Source organism: Limulus polyphemus, unplaced genomic scaffold (assembly GCF_000517525.1).
Source record: "Limulus polyphemus unplaced genomic scaffold, Limulus_polyphemus-2.1.2 Scaffold302, whole genome shotgun sequence".
NCBI classification, from domain to species: Eukaryota; Metazoa; Arthropoda; class Merostomata; order Xiphosura; family Limulidae; genus Limulus; species Limulus polyphemus.
This window is the reverse complement of record NW_013665912.1, coordinates 157,862-178,847: the sequence shown is the minus strand read 5'-3', so window position 1 is coordinate 178,847 and position 20,986 is coordinate 157,862. Positions and strand designations below refer to the sequence as shown.

Here is a 20,986-nt window from a genome sequence, read left to right as displayed (position 1 = left end):
TATCTTATCTGAAATACATTTTCAGGAAGGAAAATGTTAACCTGAGAAAGACTATTAATTATTTCTGTACCTAAAAATGTAAAAGAATTGAGGGTTATAAATATATTATTCTATATATATAAATAGCTTAAAAATGTATTATTTTCAGTGAGGTTAACACTATCTGCTCAAGTAAATTGATTAAGAAGAATTGTTTCTGTAATTGTTTTTCTAGGTTAAAGCTGCCATTCGTCAAATTTTACCTCATGGTCTTCGAGAACCCATTAGCAAAGTACGTTCAAGTGTGGCTTATGCTATTTCTGCTGTAGCACATTGGGACTGGCCAGAGGCATGGCCTCAGTTATTTGACCTTTTAATGGAAGCTCTGACCAGCGGAGATAGCAATGCAGTCCATGGTGCTATGAGGGTGTTAACAGGTAGGTTTCTTGTTTCAGATCATAGTACGGTGTATGAAAGTTTCTTTATTCTGAGACAACTGTCACCAATAGCTTTCAGCTTTTTTCTGAATAAAGTTGAGTTACATCTTATTTAAATAAATACAGCTCTTTCATTTACTTCTATTTTAATACAATATAGTTTGTGATTTTCTTTAACTGTAGCCAGTTTCTTGTTCATTTCATACCACAATGCAGTTTCATAACACCAGATTTATTGTTTTTATTTTCTTGCTTCATCTTAATAAAGTATCACTTTTTGTTTAACTTCACAAATAATCCTCTCTGTTTCATTTCATCTACAACAAGTCCCTACACTGTTCTTGAAATACTTTGTGATATCAATCAGGCAACAGTGTTCTTGGTTTGTCCAAGAATACCAAATAAACATATATTAACTTTTTCAGTTGTTTTCAGCAACAAATGTAGCATCAGAATGATATGGTCCAAGCAAAATGATGTAAGCTACCTTAATGGCATTTATCATTTGAATTTATATTTCATTTTCAATTTGTCCCAAGATATATTTAGCTTGTTTTTTTTAAACATTCATATTAAGAATTGACAGTTGGAAAAGTCACCAAAGTGAATTTGTGATTAAATTATGCTAATATTTTGTTCTAACTTGTTTCTTATAGTTATAGTTTGTCACTTAAACTTGCAAAACAAATAATGATCAATTGGGTGAGCATTATATACAGTTTATTACCAGCCTGACATGGCCTGGTAGTTAGGACACTTGATTCACAATCTACAGGTCACTGGTTTGAATCTGCATCACCAAACCAGCTCACCTTTTAGGGTTGCTTTCAGGGCCAGCTACCTGAGTGTAAAAATTCATGGCTAATACAAAATACCTGAGGGGCTGACCCCAAATCTAGTTGGGATTAGGGTTGAATGAGGAAGAAGGTGTACAGCTTATTACTCTAATGGATGCTAACTGTAAACAGATTTGAAGAACATGAAGATATGTTGAAAGAATCCAGTTCAATGTGCTCAAATGTAAAAGTACTTTAGGATGTTTATTCATATATACAATGTAATATTATGAAAATATAGCTAGCTTCTTTTATAAATATGGCACTCTATACTTTTGATTAATTCAGATATTATCAGTAAAGATAAACAATAGGCTTGAAAAGTTTTGGTGAGAAAAAATAGCTAATAATTTGATCCAATTTTTGTGACAATCCTGTGAGTTAATGGTAACTATGTCATAAACTGCATATTAGCATGGCTTCACCTAAATAGTGTATATTTTGTAAACTGTCTGTCAAAAACTCGTGCTTTAAAAATACAATTGTCAAAGTGGTGAAATTTATACATTTATCTTTACTTTGTGTTAGAATTTTCAAGAGAAGTCACAGACAACCAGATGCTCCAGGTTGCTCCAGTTATTCTTCCTGAGATGTATAAGATATTTAGAGAAGATGAAGTAAGTTCAATTTATTTTTCTGAATTTGTGCATTTCATTAAAAAACTAATTTGATAATTATTTTTTAAAGAAGTTTATTTTGCTTATAAAGTATTTCTTCTAGGTGTAACAGGCTGCTTTGTCATGGGAAAGAGGGAGTGTTGTTTGGGGTACTAAGGCTATAGTTTCATAGAAATTAGAAACTCAAATTACCAATATTGATAAACTAGAATATAAAATAAGGTCTTATCTTTTCTATTTGCTAAGATATTTCTCGTGTAATAACTCAAACGTTGTGGCATCCCGCTCATTTCCTTCCATTTTTAGAAACATTCCCTTATAAACACTTCTATATATTCCATGAATAACCAATCGGAAGCTCAGAATGTCCCCCTAGTGGTTTTCTAAGCCTTTCTAACATACCTAGCATCATTTCTTTCTTTTAAATCAAGATTTGAATGAGGTAGTTTGTGTCTTTAGACTGCTCGAAATGTCATATATTTTTTTAGACCCAAATACAGCTTAGTTACTGTGTTTGATAAATCGTAGTAGAATTCTATGGTATTGCTGTAGTAATTTATGATTTTTAGGTATTCAAAAGTATATAAAAACCTAAAAAATATTTTTTTTTATGTCTTTTTACATGCAAAATTTTTAAAGGCTTAGCAACCTACACCAAGCAGCAACCAAGTACAAAGGTCATAACTAGAAGAGTTAATTGTTTGCTTTACTTCTTTATTTTCTGTTCTATGTTTTAGGAAAAATAACTTTATTAAGAATTTATTTCAAAATAGCAATAATCTATATACATATATATATTGTTTAATAATTGAAATGTGACTGTATTTTACAAAATACAAGTTGACTAAAACACAACCAAGACAAGTTACTTTGAACAGACCACAGGTCACCTTTATGTTATTTGATACAGTAACATGAGTGCATGTGAGCCACGTCATTGTAACTTCTGTATTGTTAGCCAGGCACATGTGAAAAGTCGGTATAGTAAAAATAATAAATATATATATATAAATGTATAATGTTATGAGATTTAAGCTACTTTGTCTAAACATTTATGTTTTCATGTTATAATTTGTGTTCATTCTTGAATGAAAGAGGCATAATTTATATTTATTTCCTAATTTTTTATGGTGGTTGCGAGATCGGTCAAATTTACCAAAACCGTACAGAGATTAATTACTGAAAATAACAGAAAAAAATATGAAGTTTTTTTCTTAAGAAATGTTTGATAACTATTTGGGCATTATAAAGATTTTGCATTTGTAATTAGAAAATTTTGTGATGCATAAAAGTATTTTTAATGTTAAGATGAAAATTACTTTGCATGATAGATATGCAAGATGTGAAAAGAAAAAAAGCCATGGGAGAAACATTGCTTTACAAACCTTTAGACTTAATAAAAGATTAGATATCTTGAGTATGAAAGCATTGTAATGTTTACTGATAAACTGCCTACTTTCATTAACATTTGCTTACTAAATTAAAAGTTATAGCATGAAAATTATAACAAGCATAAAATGGTTAGGCAGTAGGTCCCAGGGACCGAGCATGTGCTGAAAGAGTTTAGAATGATATTGTGTTGATTACTATTAGTGGATAAAAAAGTTAATTGTAACTTTTTCTTTAGTAAAATAATAATTTTTTTTGGATCATTAAAAATGATATAATCTGTTCATCAAAAATTTCAAGTATTTTTTATAATATCTAAATTTAGACCACGTAGTTTTTCATCATCATTAGTAATTTGTTATTTCAGTGCACAAAAAGAAGTTTGAAGGTAAGTCTATTATGTATTAAGTGGACCTGTTTGGCTGATTTTTTATAAATGAGTTCTGTGATTGATGCTTAATTGAGAAGAAGCATTTATACTTTAATATCGTTATTGACTTTCTATTCAAAATTTATTGAAAGGAATTTTTTTTTTTTTATGAAATCTAATTTCCTACCAGAAATATGCTATAAGAACACGTGGCCGAGCTGTTGAAATCTTTGCCACTTGTGCACAGATGATTGCTATAATGGCAGAGTATAACAAGGTATGTAAAATTTTACTTATTAAACCACAGAAAAAAAAGTTTCATAACAAAGTGCTTGGTATAATTTCAAAAATCTAAAGTTTATGGATTTTAAAATAAAAAAATAATTTTTTCTTTCATTTAACTCTTGCTATGAGCTCAGTCAGTTTGACCTAAAATTGACCCCAAGTTGACCTTTAGTTTCCATACCAAACTTCTAATATATATGCAAGCTTTCAGTAAGCATTAAGAGTTATTTGTAGACAAAGAATGAGAATTTTTAATTAACCCTGTCTCCACGGACATAATTCTTAAAAAAGCATAATTTTTATAACCTTAAGTCTTGTTTGGTTACAGAGCCATGAAATACAGTTAAACCCGTCTTACCATGCCCACCTGTCACATCCTCTCTTTCAGAATTTGCCAATACTTCTCACTGATGTTCAATACTATATTGTTTATAACCAATAGAAAGCCAGTGTTTTAATCTATCAAATGAGTATTATATTACGTTGTTTTCTGTTCAGAGAATTGTCAATTTTGCTTTCATTTCAAGCTTGATTCCCACAGGAAACACATTGATGAGCTTAGATGAAGTTTTAACAGCTTTTGTTGCATAATTAGAAAGCCAGAAAAATTGTGATAGTTTTGGGACATTGCTTTTTGAACGTTATTATTATGTGTTCTTTGGTGCATTATTTAGTTGAATAAAATTTTATTCATTGCCATACTACCATTAGTATAAAAAAATTAGGATTATGTGCCATCAACAGCTAAAAAAGACTGAGGGGTAAGTCTTTTTTTTCTTGTTTTTCACGTGTATTCTTTATTTATTATTATAAAATAATCTAATCAATTAGGGTTAGATTAGGTGAAATAAATAATAATAATATAATAATTTTCACAAGATACTTTTGTGAGTAGTTCGTTTGTAATGTAAAAGGATCTTTTTTTGCTGTCTTCTCTCAATGAAACTTAAACTATACTTTTTATTTAATTAAGTAATGCACCAAAGAATATAGAATGGTAACACATAAAAAGCAGACAATGTTATATAACTATCTTAATTTTTCTGCTGTGTGATGAGCCGTTAAAAATTTAGCTAAGCTCTTTGATGGGTTTTCTGTGTGAATAAAGTTTGAACTGGAAATGAAATAGACAATTCTATGTACAGAAAACAATGTAATATAATACATCATTTTATATATTAAAACATTGGCTATTCACTGGTTACAAATAATACAGTATTAAACATCAAAGAGCTTATTGGCAATTTCTGAAAGAGAGTATGTGACAGGTGGGTGTGGCAAGAGGGGTCTGATTGTCTATTTCATGGCTCTATACCCAAATAAGATTGAAGGCTATAAAAATTATGCTTTGCCTGAGCAAAGACATTATAATGAGTAATTATGTTAATTTTTGTATTTCTTGGAGGGGTGTTAAATAGATTACATAAGAGGGAATGCCTAAAGAGCAAGTCTCACAACTCTCATACTAGGGAAAATTCAGGATTTTTATTTTTTAAAATATTGCCTTATAAATTTAAGAATTTAAAACTTATATAATGTTAAAATTTGGATTATTAGACATGTTTTTATGCCCAAGTTTTTTTCACGTACCATGATAAGAAAGTTGTTTAAATTTTGAATGCAACTCGGACGTGCAGAAAATGATGCCTGTAGTGAGAGAGTTAATATGAAATTGCCCTTTGAATGAAGTAAACTTCATAATATGCTGCTTGTGAAGTAAACTTTATAATATGTTGCTTGTCTACAACTTTACATTTGAACTTATGTTTTTCCATATTTTAGTCATAATAGTCTAAACAACAATTATTGTGTATATGAAATTATCAACTCATTAAGAATATGAACAAGTTTTTAAAATTATTGCTAAGTCAGAGATAATAATAAATAGAGTAAGAATTTGTTTGTGTCTGATGATTCTTTTGAATTCTGGTAAAATCTAAAGTCTACAATATTATTTTTATCACTCTTGGAGCATTGAATAATCTTTTAATTTTGGTGTTAGAATAACCATAGTTGTGAGCAGAAGAATTTTAAGCATGCTGCAACAAAAATTAACTTTGTTTTCCTTCACAGCTGTGTTTATTTAGAAATGCTTGTGTTCAAAATGTTTCATGATAAAAATTGTTTAATAAAAATAAAACAAATATCTAATTCCATCATGAATTGAGTTGTGCATATTATTGTATTGAGTCTATTCTCTAATAAGGAAAAACTGTATTAAAGCCAAACTTGTTTTCACCAAGGTATCAGGGTCAAAGGGTTGGATCTTCTGTCTTGTAATGTTATATATATGTATATGCCCCTAGATACTAGTGTTCATTACAGTTTTAGATTAAAATTATGTGATAATAGAAATGGGAAATACAAAATATAGTTGGGAATTGTGGCAAATTCAATATGTATGCCTCATTAATATGAAAATTACAAAATCTTGAGGTGTTAATTGTATCAGATTGTTAGTTAACTGACACACATTTTTTGTAATTGTAATCTGTAAATGACTAAAACTAGAAGGTGAATAATTTTTGTTTATGCCATAGAACAATATGACTGATATACTGATAAACTTGTATTAGTAATACTAATTATGAAACGAGCTAGTCTTAAAATATAAAATTGATTTTTGAGCTAATTCACAATGGTTGAAATAGCACAGATTCTAGGGCCTGAAGTCGCTAGGACTTTCCAACAGAGAGCCTACCTGGTCCCTATGATTTCTTGCTGTTTCTGTGGCAGTGCTGCTGCACTGCATTTTAGATCTGAGATAGAAATTGCTGAAAATGTATGATTAACTCCAAGCTTAAGAAAATATTTTGGAATCTGGAGCAAGTGAAATTCAGAAAGTTCTTGTCTCCTTCATAATTTTTCTTGTTCAACTGAAGTTAACAGATCTGAAGTTATTTTTACAAAATGATTTATTGTGAAATATGTGTTAATTTTATAAATGGAATTAAAAAAGCTAAACCAGTTTTTTTTATTAGTGACCAAAACCAAATTTAACTATTTTATATTTATTAACATATTTATATTTGCTATTTTCTTATGCACGAAAAACAATAAAAGTTCTTTTTTTTTTCTAATTACCTTGGAGGTATTTTTCAAAATCACTATATTAAAACTTGAAGTGTGATTTCACCAGACCACCCCTTGAAACCTTTTAAATGTCAAACTCCAAATCAGTAAGAAAAAAGATGCTGTTAATCAGAAATCACTTATATGTTGTGAATTCATGCTACAGTAAGATATAAAGAAAAAAATCAGGAGTTTTGTAAACTTGTGTTTAAAATACTTTTATTAAAATATTCTTCATTTTGTATGTTAAATGGTATACAAGATCTTATTTGATGTTTTATATGCTTATAAAGCCTTTGTTGATGAACCTAAACTTTTTATTTTAATAGGGTGTGGCCAAGTCATTATTATATCCAGTACTTCCTCAGTTTACTGAAGCACTTGTTCAAGCTCTCCAGGTTACAGATGGTATGACATCAGATAGCGGTCTGAAGAAAGAGGTTCTTAATGTAAGTGTTGGATTATTTATTATCAAGGAGGAGGAGATTAATGTATTTCTATACCAAGTATTGAACATATTCAATAGAAATGCAGTATTAAAAAAAAATGTGCACATCTTGAGAAAGGGTGTCACATTTTGCTCCTGGGAGGAAATGAGCCCATCTTTAGTTTCACCAACAGCCTGGACTAAGTTATTAATGCTTGCCACCAATTGTTGATGCATCTATATCATTTATACAAAGCAGGTTCAAGTGTATTATATTGAGACTTTAATATAAATCATTTCATCAGGTAGTATTCAAGAACACCCGGAAGCCATTCAGTGTGATTCATGTAAGAGCTCTCTGTTCATAAAGGCAGGTTATGGACATAATTTATCTCAAGTTAACACGACACAAGGTGCAGCATGATATGATGCATTTTCATGCTGAAAAAAAAGTTCTTCCATAGAATTTCGCCAATTCAGACAGTTCACCATTTATCTAAAACTTGACAATACTATAAGTCTTGCCTAACACTGTTATCTTGTTAATGATGAACCATGATCAAACCCAGTTAAAAATGTCCACACTATGATGCTACCCCCTCAACCTCTTCGTGGTTAGGGGGAGCACATATGTATCCAGAAAATTTTAGGGGGTTCATTTAACCCAGATATATCCAGTTGAAACAATTAATGTGTAGTGGGAGTCATTGTTTTATGTAACAGTTATCACAGTCTTGCATTTATGGCTGTGATTAGTAGCTTAAAAATCTAACATCAAGGAGCTTGAAGTGCTCCACTGAAGTTCGAAGGGATTGATTGGCAGTTTTGTGTTTTTATTTCACACAGTAAATTTTAAATTTAGTATAGCTTGTATGGTTATTAATCTTTGGTGGTTTGGCAGGTAATCCATATTAGTTATACATTAAAGCTGACTGTAAATAAAATCCCTATAATAAGTGTTTTTTTCAGTGTTGTTAAGTTCTTGTTACAGCTAATTTTAAGGTTTTCTTTGTTCAGTTATTTGGTGTTTTTTTTTTATTGCTTCATGCTGTAACTTACATGTGAATTATGAAACATTAATTATTTTTCTTTATCAATACTAGCAGGAATGCTGCCCTATGGGTGCCTGGTTGTGCTAGTAATTACTAATCATAGTATTGACACCTCATTGAAAAAAAATTTAGAAAAAGTGAAAATGTTCTAAAAAAAAAGGATTTTTTGTCTTGGAAGTACTACACAGGAAAAATGTTCAGATTGTGCTCATTATTCATACGCAACTCATTGCATCAAAATGGTTCAATGTACAGAGCTCAGAGTTTTCATACATTTTACTTGTATAAACTGTAATGTTTTTGTATTTTAAAAGTGGTACCAGTTATTGAAATAATTATAGTTTTTGAAGAAGTTCAGTTTCTTAGTATTACATTTAAAAATTACATTGATAAAGATATAATTAAACCCTCACGTACAGTCCTAGTGAAAATTGTGTTCTTCTGAGGAGAGTATGTTTATTGAAAATTGTGTTCTATTATAAAGAAATGGTTGTTGCATTTATTTATACAGTTATTTTTTTAATTATCTAAATCTTGAATACCCAAAGTGTGAATTTTTTTATCGATTTTTGTTTGTGGTGCCATTCAATAGATGGTGCTGGAGTGTTGATTTCATACATAGATACTGATGTACATGCTATGTCTATTATGGTAAAATGCTCTTTATAAATTAAGTTTTATAAACTAGTTTTTTTTTAGTTGCATTAATTTTATTTCATTCTTTATTTAAATTCTAATTGTTCAAGCATTTTAATATTGAGCTTCTTTAAAAAACATTCTAGGCCTTGACTGTTCTGGTAAAACACACACCAAAACAGATGTCTTCATGGTTACCTCACATTCTTACACCGGTGTGGAATTGTCTGACAGAAAGTGCCAGCATGTATCCTTACCAAAACTTTTAATAGTCTTTCGAGTTTTACTGCTTCTCTCTTCTGAATTGTTATAATAATTGAAAATAACAACTTTGTTTTAGGGGGAAAAGTTTGAGATCCAGTATTCTTAATATTTTATACAATGTCAATAAGATTGTGTTTTTTTTAAGTGTGTAATAGTGTGTAACTCCACCCACTTCATCCATTCTTTAGAAGTACTTGTTTACATACACCTACTTTGCTCTATGATGTGTTTATAACCAATTGAAAGCTCAGAATTTCCCCCATGTAATTTTCTCCACCTTTGCAAAGTGTTTTCTTGGGAAAATCTGTCTTTTTCTTTGTAGGCTCGCAGAGAAGAGGTCAGAAAATTGTGCTCAAAAAACAATATTTTTTAGACCCAAATACAGCTTAGTTAGTAAGCCTGATAAATTACAGTACATTTCTGTGGTATTGATACAGTAATTTATGATTTTTTTTAAAATTTAAAATGTATGTATAAAACCTAAAAAAATATTTTGTTTTACATACTCCATGTGTAAAATTAGACAAGTCTTAACAAATTACAGCAAGCGAGTACAAATTTTGTAAGTAGAAGATATCATTATTATCTAAATATCTTTATTTACTGTTCAATGGTTTAAGAAAAATAACTGAAACTTAAAAATCTTTTGTAAATAGTAATAATATATATATATATATATATACTACACACACACACACACACACACACACACGTATATGTAATGTATTACAAACAAAATGTGAAATGTGATTGTACTCTACAAAATACTGGTCCACTGAACAAAGCTAAGACAACTGCAGTCTGTAAAGGCCAGTTTTATTCTACTGGATAAGGTAATGTAAAGCTGCACGTGCCCACACACACAAACACACAGCTGAAAGGTCAATAAAATAAAAATAAAAATATATATAGATGTATAATGTTATGAAATTTAAGCTATTTAGAATAAACATTTGTGATTTTGTGTTATAATTTGTAGTATTTCTAGAACAATAAAAGTGTAACTTGTATCAATTTCCTAATTTTTTATTTTGGTTACGAGGTCAATCAAATCGGCCAAACGCATACAGAGATACAATAGTGAAAATAACATATTAAATATTTAGATTTTTTTCGAAAAAAATGATGATAATTGTCTCGAGGTTATTAGGAGGTTTAGAGATTTGGCGTGTGAATTTGACAATTTTCTGATGCATAAAAGTATTTTTATTCTTAAAATTAAGATTTTTAATTTAAATTTAAAATTAATCTGCTGTGAGCTATAGTCTATATTAAATACACTCACTCAGGGTTGGCAGGCTAAAAATTGACGTGTCTAGTATAGATATCTCGTTAATATAGACCAGAATAGTTTTTTTGTTTGTTTGTTTAGAACAAGTAAAATAAAACAAAAAAAATGACTTGCATGAAATAAAATAGAAGTGTTATTAGAATATTTTTTTATTTGTTTATGTGTGTGTGTGCAGTGCATGAAAACAATATTTTGATACAGATTTTAAAATGGGTTTATTATACAAAAAACTCTTATCACCTTCATATTTTATTCCTGTCCCTTCTCACAGCATAAACTGTTTAGCAAGTGTATTAATATATGTTATATATAAGGTTGGGAAACCTTTTCTGTTGCAAATGATGCTCCGTACAACACTAGTGGTTATACTTCATTACTGGGTCTTTTATGGGAGATGCAGTGTACCTCCCCCATTGTAGTTACATTTTGTTTTGTATCATTCATTGTGCCTTGCCATTTTCACCTTCATTTTACAGTTTTGATGTTTTGGAAAACCAAGTCCTCTGTGTGGCTGTATGGATTTGAAACTTCTCACAAACTAATGTCTTTATATGCACAACATTCTTTACAAGTCTCAAATCTGTTTGCTACAGAGGACCATCACCAGTCAGGTCATATTATTTTCCCTACAGCTGCTTCGTTAAATCATAGCTATAAAGCTTAATGCTTATCATTGTGGTGTGTAATACATGAAGTTTGCTACTGGTTATAGAAAGATAACATGTTCATTTTTCAAGTTTATTGTAATGTGAAAAACCAGATTTTTGTGTTTTTTGTTGTTTTTTTATGTGGTAGGTCATTTTAGACCCTTATTATCATCCATTTTTATATGTCTGTCACTGCTGTCTGTTATTGTATTGTATTGTTATTGAACATGTTATTTTTCAAGTTTATTGTAATGTGTAAAACCTGATTTAACACACTTTTTTGTTGTTGTTGTCTTTAATGCATTTTGTCTTAGTTTTTATTTTATTTTTTGTAAGAAAAATTGGTTAGCTAGTGAAACCAACAATGTTTTCATTTTACATTTACTCCCAAACTAGCAATCATTATAAAATAAAAGAACTGTTTCATTTATAAAATACCTGTAGTGTTTTGTAACTTCAGATATTTGATGATCTTTAACTTTTGTGAGATATATAAAAACTGTTGTAAATGATACAGAAGAAGGGAACAATCCAGTTGACTCTGATGGTAAGTTGTATTATTTATTTCAGGGCAAAATATATTGAAAGTTTTTCTGTACTAATAGTATATGAATACTTTTTAGTAACAATTTGAGTTTTATTCTCTCTTTCTGTGTTATTGCATTTTGGGAATCATTAAAAATTTAATTTTAACAATATTTCTTCTAATTGTTATATCAATTTTTTTTGACAATGGCAAAAATGTGCCATTCTTAGATTTTATTATCTTTCTTTTTCCTTTCTTCAGTAGGAAAATATATTATATGAAATATAATGCCTGAACAACTGAATTGATAATGTAAATAATAATCTTTTTTTATATGGAAATGAGTTAACATAATTTTTAAATACATTTGGTAGAAATCTATTTTTTGATGCATTTTGTGTTTATTGTGGTACTATTTTTGTTTTAATATTTTTTGTGGGTGGTAAGGAGGTTATTGAGCTGAGTCAGATTAGAACTTAGAAGAAGGTGATTATCATTGAGGGTACCAAAACCTTTGAAGTGAGTTAAATAAGTAAAATGTATAAAATTGAGTACGATCCATTTCCATAAGTCAGGTTAATGCAATAATCATGATGTCTAATGATAGGTTAAAGTTTGGACAAATCGCTGCTTCATATTCATGTCTTTGGTTTTCTTTGTAGTGTCCTAGGCTGGGCATGATCTTGTAGTTAATGTGCCTGGATTGTGAATCTGTGGATTCATAGTTCATGTCTCATTGCTCCAAAGGGATAAAAAAAAATTAAAATATGCACTTCACACTTTAGGGCTGTGAGGTGCTATAAGAGTGATAGTCAAATTCAACTATTCGGTCAGATAATAGACCATGAGTTGTTGGTGGGTGATGTTGACTTGCTTTCCCTCTAGTCTATCAGTTCAAAATAAAGGATAGGTGTGCAAAAATAGGATTTTATGTAGATTTGCATGAAAATTGTAGAACAAAATGTAGGCAGTTGTCAAAATTATAATCATTAACTAATCCTTATCTTTGTGTCTTCAATAAGATTTCTTCTCTGGAATATTATGTATTTTTAGTACATTTTCTAGTTTGTTGTCTTCTCACCTTAAGATATGCACTAAGTATCTCTTTCTGACCTTGACTTATTAAATAGAATATGACTGCATCCTAAGATGTTAAAAGGGGGCATGTATTGGCCATTTGGTAGAGCTGGTGAGTCAAGTTTGAATCCATATGAGACCACGAAATATTCTCTTCACCTTAAGCTGTGGGTGCAGTAAAAGAGTAACATTCAGTCCCTTAGTGTGGGTGATAGGGTGATACTGAGTGGTCAGTAGTTCAAAATTAGATAGTCTTAGTAGCTTTGCCATAAGTATGAAATACAAATACAAGAAGTTAAAGAACTGAATTGTTATGTACTACCTGTAGGAAGTTCTATGCACAACCATATATAGCACCATGTCTCAAGGTCCTCCAGTTTCCAGCAGTCTGAAAGAAAGACCAATGCATTCCCATATTTTTCATAATCTCTTTTTGTAGTTAAAACTTTTTTTTTGAAACATGGTGCCAGTGTTTGCTCATGACTTCTCTCATCCTTTCTTTCATTGTTGTTGTTCTTTTATGGTTACCAGTTTGCTTGATAAACTTCACTCACTTTTTATCTTGTGAAGTGTGATTTTGTTAATGACTCTTATTTTTTACAGTTTGTCCTTCAGAATACTTTGAAAAATGCTATTTTGTTTGTTTTATTGTATTTTTTTATTTCTTCATTTGTGTTGCTTGTCTGCTTTTTTGTTAATTGTTTATCACAGTATGCTTTATGAGGAATATATTGATGGCAGATCTGTAAATGTTAGTGCTGTGACATGATAAAAAAAATTACATTACCTCCTTTTAATGGTAATATCAGCTCCTTTGGAAACTAAGGTCATATTTTTTATTGTATGTTGTACTTCATTTGATTTTCTAAAATGGAATATTATCTGAATTTACTCACTAAATTTTTAGTGTTTGATTTTCAGTATTGTTTTACATTACATATTATTTATTAGACAACACAACCATGTTTTTGTGGAACATATACGAGTATTGAAAATCTTCTTCAGAATGTGGAAGCCAATTTTTGAATATGAATTTTTTTTTTATGTAATACTTACTTTAAATGCAAAATAAAAACCATCATTATTTTTTTTTCCTGGACCTAGCCAAAGTTAAAAGTTGAGGTCTGGTTGGTATTGGAAATATTTTATTTTATAGTCAAATTTGCATGTATGTAATAATTTAATGTTTTAATAGTTCATAAAATTTGGGTAAAAATATTGTCCAATACATAAAAAGTTCCTCAAATGTGAGACAGTTTCACAACTGATATCCTGTGCTTGAGACTATTAACAAGGCTCAGACTGACAGTGGAGAGAGTGTTTTTCTATATCCCCTCAAGCTCTAAAAAGCATTGGGGTGGGTTAAAATGTGAAATTTTTGTAACATATGTTTGTATCTTGTACCTATATGAAACTCATATTGGCATTGTATTAAATAATATTGTGTTAATTTATACATTTAATGTTAAATAATAATTTTAAAGTTTAAATGCATTTTATTATGTTTAAACATGGACATATTTTATTTAGGATGAGAGGATTGGGTGCATATTTCACTTATTCTAATGAACTGTGGTTTTTACATAATTAAATATTTGATATTAATGTACATACAGTTCTTGTACCTACCAATAAATCTTCCTTGAGCTCTGGTTTTGGCTCCTTTGAACTTTCCTTTGAGCCACTATAAGAACACTAAAGGCATTCAGCATTTTGGCAATTTAAGTTGTAAAATTAGATCTTAAAATGTAGAACTGGATATATTTCAGTCATTTATCAAGTTGCTTAACCAGTTATCTCCTCTTTTATGTCAGGTTTGAATACCTAATACAGTAAAACCTTGATTAATGGGCACTACACCATTAAGGGCAGACCTTTTCAGTCTCTATCTTTTTTCTACTAGTTGTAACTAAAATAAATCTTGTAGTAACAGGCACCACGATATTCCAGATTAAGGGCAGTGTCTTTATTTTTTTTCTCTATATGGGCACTTAATAAAGTGGGCAGTTATCTTTGTATGCCTGTATGGTATATCGCTAAATTCCAAACATCCCAGAAGGATGACCAAATTTAAACACTTGCAATGTTTATTGGATCAGCTCTGAACCATCTACTGTAATAAATTTTTTTCACAGATTCAAAGTGCAGTCTTATTACTCTGGGGAATTCTCATTGTAAACACTGTAGGATACATAAGCTGATAAATTCCACATTGTGTTTTTTGAAGCAGGGGTTAAGTCTGCTTATTTCTGTGCGTGTACTTTGTTGCTCTTGCGAGTATCATATTGCAGTCTCATGTAAACAGACAAAGCAGTGATTTCTTGTTTTATTTTGAGCGGATTTCCACTTCAGTTATTGACAGTAAAATAAACACAGAAAATAAGTGTGAAATATTTAGCAGTTCAAACTCTGAAGAGAAGTACTTTGAAATTTTGTGACCAATAATAAAGAAAAAATGGAACAGGTAATGCACCCCTGAGACCTCCTGTTGACAATGTTCCATGTCATGGAAATGTGCAACTCGTGAACATCTGTGTCCTGCATACACCAAACAAAATGGAGGGCCTTAAAATTCATAAATTTAGTATGGTCAATATGGAATCCAGCTTTGCATGGTTCATTTTTGATATTAAGGGCACCTTGTTATATATGGCATTTGGATGCAGTTGGAAGGGTGCACTTAATGTCAAGGTACTACCATACATTTCTACTCCATCTCTGAGTTTGTCTGAAACAGCAATCACTAGTTCATTGGTCTTTTTGTGTTCTTAGTCAGTGGTTATTCACAGATCAGTAAAAACACTGAATGTTTTATAATCATCACTATATTCATAAAGTCAATTTTCATTTCAGTGCCCTGTCTTTTTTTTTTTGAGTCTGTTTTATATTCACTGTACAACAAATGGTGAAAGTTTTTAGATGCTGAACCATCATGGTGCATGTTTTTGTAGTCTTCATTGTGTAAATGTTTAATTGTCAGCGAATTGGGTTGATTTATCAGTTTATTCAGTGTCACAGATAAACGGTATCATCTATTGTTAAAAACAGAAATAGGAATTTATTCCTTTTCTTTGTTGCTGTTGTTTCTTTGAAATATATTTTTGTTTAAAAATGAAGTAAAAGTTTTTTTTGTCAGTGAGTGAAAGCAAACAAACTTTGTTTTATTGTTGGCCTAAATTTAGTTATATTAAATCCATCTCGTATCTAGACAGCAAATAAGAGCCAGTGTTGAATTCCAGTTTCAGTGGTTCAAGCAGATGAGAATGGTGACATATTCTTTCTGGATAAAATATCTAATGTGCAGTATGGATATTATATTTTGTTACTATAATTCTTCTCATTTTTTAGAAGTAATCTTGATAGAGGAGTTTTCAGTTATGCTCCAATTTCAAGTATAAATCTTAAATTTTCAGATTTGTGTATTAAACAAAGATGTGCTTTCAGTAATGATGAAAATACTATTTAAGTCATTTTAGGTACAAAGTGAAAAATAGCTCCAAAATGTATCACAGTAGTGTGTGGGGATGAAAAGGCTATGGATATGTTGATTGCTGTTTTTTGTTGTTAAAAATACTTTTGAGATCTGTGCGAATCTGTTGAAAAACTAATGTGATGTTTGTTGGGTATTTTAGTAATGACTTGTTTCCACACAGATAATATATGCTTGTTATGAAAGTTCATTTATAATACTGCAATTATGGACTTTGTAAATTACATCACAGAACCAGTTTCTGTCAGTTGATATATAGAAGTTTAAAATGTCTTGTCATGCTCCGTAATAAATTACTTTCATACATTCTTTTTTGAGCAATAGAAAGCTGTTGGTTTCTTGGGTCTGACTTTTTTGTTTCACACACTTGGAACAAGGACTTGTAATATTTGTTTCTTTTTAGTTCCATTTTAATCTCTTAACAACTGAGTGCATCTGTCCCTTAGTGGTAAGTCTGAAGACTTATAATGCTAAAAACTGGGTTTCAATACTCGTGGTGGGCACAGAATGGGTAGCTCATTGTGTAGCTTTGTGCTTAACAAACAAATAAACAAAATCTTTTCACATCTGATTACTGCGTGGCCTTGGAGATTATAGGTCACTTGAATGTGTAGTGTGGAACACTTATTTTTTTCTATGTCAACTCTGTGGCCTCTATATGTGTAGGTCAATGTGCCTAGAAAAAACTGAAACAAGCCTTTTACTTTAGCTGTGTGATGGTAAAATTCTGTAGCCTAAAACCTGTGGTATAGATTAAGTTATTATGAAATGCTCATGAAACAAAAACTAGCATAAATTAAGAGATGTGCAATTAAAGAACAGAACATTACAGTTGATTAAATGGAAGTTGTGTGTAAAAGTTAAACATAATTGAAGTAAGTCGAGAAAGTAGATTATTTGAATCAGTAATATGTTAAAGTAATTTGAATTTATACTTTGCTCTTGCATGTTTTAGGTTAATTTTTATCTTTTTTTTTATAGAGTGGAAACAACAATGTCAACACAAAATAATTAATATATTTATAATAATTAATATATTTCTAAATAGAGTAAGGTTGTGGTGATCCGATGTCTATCATTATCATGCTTAGTATTATACATTCACCTAAGCCTAAGTATTAATTAGTAACATTTATATATATATATAACTAAATTCTAATTACTAACTATATTTTTTGTCTTATGTCTTTGCTGATAATCTGCTGCCATCTTCAGGGAAAGCCAGAAAAGGACTATTTTCATCTTGGTTATGGCTGGAATTTGATTCTGGGTCTTCTAGATGGAAGTCTGGTGCATTATCTACTTCAGTGGTTCTCAACCTTTTTGAATCTATGGAACTCTTCTGGCATGAAATTTATGTCATGGAATTCTTCACAGCATTCATTACAAAAAACATTACTGCAATATTATATCAGTAATTCCAAACAAAGTATGTATGTTTAATGCAGCTATATACCCACACATATACATGCAAAGCATGAAAGATTTCTCAAGCCAATTACTCGGGCACACGCTCACACATATCGAAAAGTGTGCTTTCTCAAATAATAAAAGTTTACATGACTCAAGCTCCTGTCTGTACCTAGACTCCCTTACTAATTTAAAACAGTGCAGTGACTTGTTATATTGTGGCATTATGAAACCTATACTAATAAAAAAAAAAATGATGTAGCTGGATTGTAATTATGTGACTAGTGTGTATTTATGCATTAGAATATGTGAAACTCTTACATTCCACAGAATTCCTGGATGTCTGTCAAGGAATCTGAGGGTTTCGTGGAACCCTGGTTGAGAAGCACTGATCTACTTGACTTGGTTTTCCCCATTAGAACTTGAATCTACTAACTATTTGAAGAGATAGAGAATAAAATAAATAAGATAAAACTGAGAATTAACAGGATGACAATTAGATATAAGCTAATTTCCCCTATGTCAGAGGTCTTTTTGAAAACATGTATAAGTAAAACCACATAAAGCTAGAACAATATCGAGAAGCAACAACACAATATGATTATGAATTTATTTATGCATTTACCAAGTTATAGAACAAAATTTATCCAGGTAGTTAGTTATGGGATTAGAAAATAGTGCCTTGAGAGGCATGAGAAGTATTAAAAGCACTCCAAGCAGGCTGTGTTGTGTTAAGGTCATGTAAGTTCCATATATTGTAAAGTTTGAACTGTAATATTAACACAAACAGCTAGAACAATATTGAGAAGCAACAACACAATATGATTACAATTAGTACACACCAGACTACCTGAAGACCCAGTGGAAAAGAAAAACACTAATTACATCTCTTATGAATGTGGATTAAAATACATTGAAGAAAGAAAAATACTAACAAAAGTTAGAATTGAAAAGCATAATAAATAAGACTTGGTAATAATGATCTACCTGCAATAGCCCATCATGCCATAGAAGAAGACCATGAATAAAATGGAATAATACTGAAATAATAAGATATGAATACCACATGAGAAAAGTGAAAGGTAAAAGAAGCCTTCTCCATCCACCTAATTGATAACACACTTAGTCAACTTGATATAGAAGTCAGCAGAAGCTGGATACTTCTATTTTAAACATTCATATAGTTAGTTGATTCAAGTTATAATGGGAGGAATAACACACCAGATTTCCTTCAAGACCTAGGATTGAATTCTGGCCACTATCAGCACAGAAATAGTTCTTTTAAGGACTTTCCTGAAAACAGAAGCAAATTACAGCTTAAATGTCGAACAGAAAACAAGTTAGTAATTAGTATCTAATTATAAAAAGTTACTAAGTAATTAAATGTAGGTGATTGTATAGGTTACTATCCATGATGGTGAATATACTTTTGATTTCAATTAATAGATTATGTCTTTAATACATTTCTGTTTCATATTCAGTGTCATTTACTTCTTTTTATTGCTTAGATATCATGAATGGTTTATAGCAATCTTGCACACTTCTAAACCTTAATGTATCTACGTAACTTTCTAGTCAGTGTGATGTTTTTTGTTTATATCTTTTTCTATATAGTACTATATATACATGATTTAACCAACTAACTAAAGCAATGAGGCTGTCTTATGTTCTTTCATCCGTGAATGTGTTTGCTTTTGCACAAAATGAAAGTTGAATCAGTATAAAATAGCACAAGTATTGCTTCAGTTTATTAGGTTTTTTTGAATTGGTGGTAGTGCTACTTTCATAAAACCAGTGAACTTTTGATAAGTATGTTCTATTGTTCTGAACTTGCATTATTTGAAGTTTTTTGGAACATTCACTGATGATCATATACTTTTAAATTCTGTAGAACATTCATGAAATGTGTTTTATTCATTAAATTAATAGTCTATAAGAGGATAATTTACTGGAAAAAATGCATCTTCAATCAGTTTCTTCACCAATGAATATCCTTTAGCTTACAATCAAATATTTAGAAAAAGAACGTATACATTTTTACAAACCATATAATTAGCACATATCTCTGGATTCTTTTGAAATAGAGGTAGCTTTATTAGAAGTGTGTGTAGTTTAATCTGCAGCAGTATAGCATCCTAAAAGTTCAATAGTTAAAATTTTATTTGTCTCAATTATGAATTTATTTATGCATTTGCCAAGTTATAGAACAAACTTTATCCAGGTAGTTAGTTATGGGATTAGAAAAGAGTGCCTTGAGAGGCATGAGAAGTATTAAAGCACTCCATGCAGGCTGTGTTGTGTTAAGGTCATGTAAGTTCCATATATTGTAAAGTTTGAACTGTACTATTAAAACAAAAATAGCACATTCTTCAAAAACCTGATCAGCATAAGATCTTAAGATATGAGGAAATTAATATATATATATACGTTTAGCTAATATTGTGAAATTATTAGTTGAATTCTGTTCATGATCACTGACAAGTACAACTATTCTTACTATAGGTGAAGTGCTAGGATTTGAGAATCTTGTGTTCAGCATTTTTGAATTTGTTAGTGGTCTGGTTGAAGCACCTCGTTTTCGAGGGATGGTGAAGAAGGGCTTAGCTGATTTAATGTACTACATCCTCTTGTATATGCAAATTACAGAAGAGCAGGTGTGTTTCTTTCCATTCCTCTTCTTCTTCTCTCTGGAATAGAGAAGGTAAATGTATAAGAAATGAATATAATTTTTTTGGGTTATCTTACTTCAATATTTGATTGCTGGAAAGAAGTGTGGCATATATATTTATTGAAAACCAAACTTAATATTGACAAAAATTTGTTTATATTATTTTAGTATATAGAATTTATACCTTGAAAATTATTTCAAATTCTTAAGAACTTAGTTTAGGATATTAATGAAGAATCATTAGTAATTTAAACATTTTTGATATTTCATTTCTATTTCTGTAAACTGTTTAATGACCTTGAATTTAATTAAACATGACTAATAGTTATTAATATATCTTTAAGATATCAGCCATTTCATTGAAATATTGTAAATATATTGAAAAATGTTTAAACCTGAATAAAAAAGAAACATGTTTGATTTCCTAAAATTAAGAATTAAAAATATAGGTTATTTAATAATTCCAGTTTGAAAAATCATAAAAAACAAACCTTAGCTTGAAAGATCAAAGTA

The 20,986-nt window shown here is 30.1% G+C and overlaps 1 protein-coding gene across 1 annotated transcript in view; it reads left to right on the top strand.

Moving 5' to 3' along the window:
- The window catches only part of LOC106457193 (importin-9-like), an 82,635-nt gene that overhangs the window by 9,947 nt on the left and 51,702 nt on the right, over window positions 1-20,986 (top strand). Inside the window, exons 3-10 of the mRNA XM_022383041.1 lie at window positions 215-416; window positions 1,781-1,869; window positions 3,819-3,905; window positions 7,315-7,434; window positions 9,247-9,347; window positions 11,791-11,849; window positions 17,611-17,809; window positions 20,288-20,498. Of these exons, the coding sequence (XP_022238749.1) occupies window positions 215-416; window positions 1,781-1,869; window positions 3,819-3,905; window positions 7,315-7,434; window positions 9,247-9,347; window positions 11,791-11,849; window positions 17,611-17,809; window positions 20,288-20,498 (1,068 nt within the window). The remainder of the gene's footprint in view (window positions 1-214; window positions 417-1,780; window positions 1,870-3,818; window positions 3,906-7,314; window positions 7,435-9,246; window positions 9,348-11,790; window positions 11,850-17,610; window positions 17,810-20,287; window positions 20,499-20,986) is intronic.